At 41.1% G+C, this 2,703-nt stretch overlaps 1 protein-coding gene across 4 annotated transcripts in view; it reads left to right on the top strand.

Annotated features, from left to right (window-relative positions):
• Window positions 1-641: 641 nt before the first annotated feature.
• Window positions 642-2,703, top strand: part of LOC125904287 (tRNA selenocysteine 1-associated protein 1-like) — a 34,478-nt gene continuing 32,416 nt past the window's right edge. Inside the window, exon 1 of one of the 4 annotated variants that reach the window (XM_049601621.1) lies at window positions 642-804. In XM_049601621.1, the coding sequence (XP_049457578.1) occupies window positions 781-804 (24 nt within the window). In that variant the 5' untranslated portion in view covers window positions 642-780. Of the gene's footprint in view, window positions 805-884; window positions 1,165-2,703 lie in introns of those variants that run through there. The other 3 variants (XM_049601622.1, XM_049601619.1, XM_049601620.1) reach the window with 3 other exon arrangements.

Consider the following 2,703-nt stretch of genomic DNA (forward strand, 5'->3'; position numbering starts at 1 on the left):
TAAGGCGGAGGTTAAGAGTGTTATTTGGGGGAAAACCAATCAAATGTGGCAAGAGAGGTTGAACAGAGAGGGCAAAGGGAGGCATTTATTTCACATACAAAACAGCATCAGGGTCACTAGGGCAGGTATGGGGCACAAGAGAGAGGAAGTGGTGATAATGAGGTTAAGGCTAGGGCACTGTTCACTTAATAAGTCAATTAAACTGGTAGGGAAGCATCAGACAGGACTGTGTGAGAGGTGTCAGGAAGAGGAGGAGTCAGTGGATCATGTACTTTTGAGGTGTAGGGCATATAGGGCACAGAGAGAGGTGATGAGGAATAGTCTGAGGAAGTTAGGAGTCCAAGAGTTTAATTTAAAAGGAGTAATGGAAATGAGTGAGAGAGCACGAGTCAGGGTAGTAGTGAAGTTTTTAAGGGACACAGGGCTTTTTTATAGGGTATAAGGTAGGTTAGGAATGGTGTAGCTATATAGGGTAGGACTAAATGTGTGTGTGTGTGTGTGTGTGTGTGTGTGTGTGTGTGGGTGGGTGGGTGTATGTGTGTTGTGGGGTGGGCCTATTGTCTGGTCCACACTCCAGAGCAGAAGGGGGCGGTAATGCACCTATTGGTGGATGCCAACCGCCGTATAATAAAAAGAAGAAGAAGAAGAAGGCCGTATTGTTAGTGTACTTTCCACTTTAACGACTCTGCTATACAAGTTAGCATGTGTGCCCTCGAGGGTTCAGCATAATTTACGTTCTCATTTAATGCACATCGAAATATTCACATCTTCGGCAACAGCATGAGCACGTTATGGATGGGGAACGTGAGTTGTATAACGTTATACATTTTTATTGCAATGAATCATTAAGTATGACCATTGTGTTAGCTATGTTAACATACATTATATGACTGGAAATGTACCAAGACACCCGTTAGAATAACAAAACTTTAATATTAACTGACCTTGTTTGTCGAAGAGCTGGCATCGAGTAGCTCATGGACTAATGTTAATTTCTGGTTATTCGGCACATCAGTAATACAACACGGACAACTCCGTTGAAGTAAAGCCTACGTCTCAATGAACTCTCATCTTCACTGCGGTGGATGAGATATGGTTAGGCCCAAACGCGGACTAACTGTTACTGTCGGCTATCAGCTACATGACGATGGAATCAGTTTGAAGGTAATGTCAGGGGAAACTTGTGAAAATTTTATTTCTGAATATAGATGAAAGGGCAGTATCCGCGTTTTCTTCTCCATCTAGAGCACAACTGACCAGATCTATCTTAACATTAGAACCCACTTTGCTTAGGGACCGTTCTTCGCTTATCAGAGGAGGGAAGTGGCTGGGGTGTGACTTAGGTAATTTTTTCACTTTTACCCTCCCCAAAGCTACAAATATTTTTCCTTGAGCCTCCCCGAGTGACTGCCAGAAATTGCATGACCCTCCCTTCATCATAAAGTAGTTATTAGATTTTTAAAACTTACCATTTGATGTTTGAAAGTTGAAGACAGAATCTTTCAGAGTTGAAAAAAGCCTTGGGTTTTCACTCTTGTCATGCATGCTGGTACATGTGTAAGGTGAGCACATTGCAAGTAGTGCAAAATTAAATGTAAATTACACTGTAAAGTAGGGCAGTTAGATAGATGAGATGATTTAAATAGGATGAAAGGTGTATGTTTTTTGATTTTAGACAGAACTGGTGGAGTGGTCAGATTCAAAAGTGGACTCAGGTAAAGGTGTGTGAGTTCAGGTTGAGAATGTTTGTATCAGTCTTTAGTCTGTTGGGGGGGAGGATGAGGCCTGTTTTGACACAGAGAGATAGGAAGAAAGGTTTTTCAGAAGTTTAAATGAGCTTTAAAAGTGTTAAGGCTGTCCCTATGATGTCTCAAATCTATCTCAAAATTTGAAGCGGTAGAATGGAGAAAGCCAATTTTAGCTGCTGCGCAGCGATGGGTCGGGTCCAGGCATTTTTAAGCAATTCTGAGCAACAAGCAGAAGAATTGGAAGACATTTAGGAATTTAGCAACACAATCTGCCTTTTGCATCAGCTGAAGCTTGAACTCACAACCTCTGAGACTAAGAATCAATTTCTGTTTCACTGAGCTAATTAGTCAGTGACAGTTCATGTGTAGCTTCACAAATTGACTAAGCCACATGTGCAGGTTTAACAGCCGTCCATGCATGGAAAAGCAGATTTCAAACCACTGTAAAAAATTCAGTTATCGAAACAAAAATCTGAAAATACACATATTGCATCTAGACAGCATGGAGATGTTGGTAATTTATTTTAACAATGATTGATATGCTTCATAAGTGAAAAACTGATGTTTAACTAGTTGAGCTATGTGCAAAGTGAGAGGCCTCAGATGGTTTCACACTGAAGTATTGACACTGGATCTTTGTGCAAAGTTTGGTTTATTTTCAAGCATGAGAAGGCAGATTTTCTAGCAGGAAGAAGACTTGTAGATGCTGAACATTGATGAGTCAGACTCAGGCAGTTTAAGCAATAAGCTGGAGCACAAGAAGATGATTACATTACAATGTGGATTCTGCACTAGTTGAGGCTCAACTCGCAACCTCTAGAACCTAAGACAGTCATCTACCGCTCTGAGCTAATTGGCAAGTAGCAACTCAACAGTGGCTTCACAAATTGAGTAAGCCATTCACTGTTGTGTAGGAAAGCAGCAATACATGCATGGAAAGGCAGATTTGAAACCA

Source organism: Epinephelus fuscoguttatus, linkage group LG17 (assembly GCF_011397635.1).
Source record: "Epinephelus fuscoguttatus linkage group LG17, E.fuscoguttatus.final_Chr_v1".
Classification (NCBI taxonomy): domain Eukaryota; kingdom Metazoa; phylum Chordata; class Actinopteri; order Perciformes; family Serranidae; genus Epinephelus; species Epinephelus fuscoguttatus.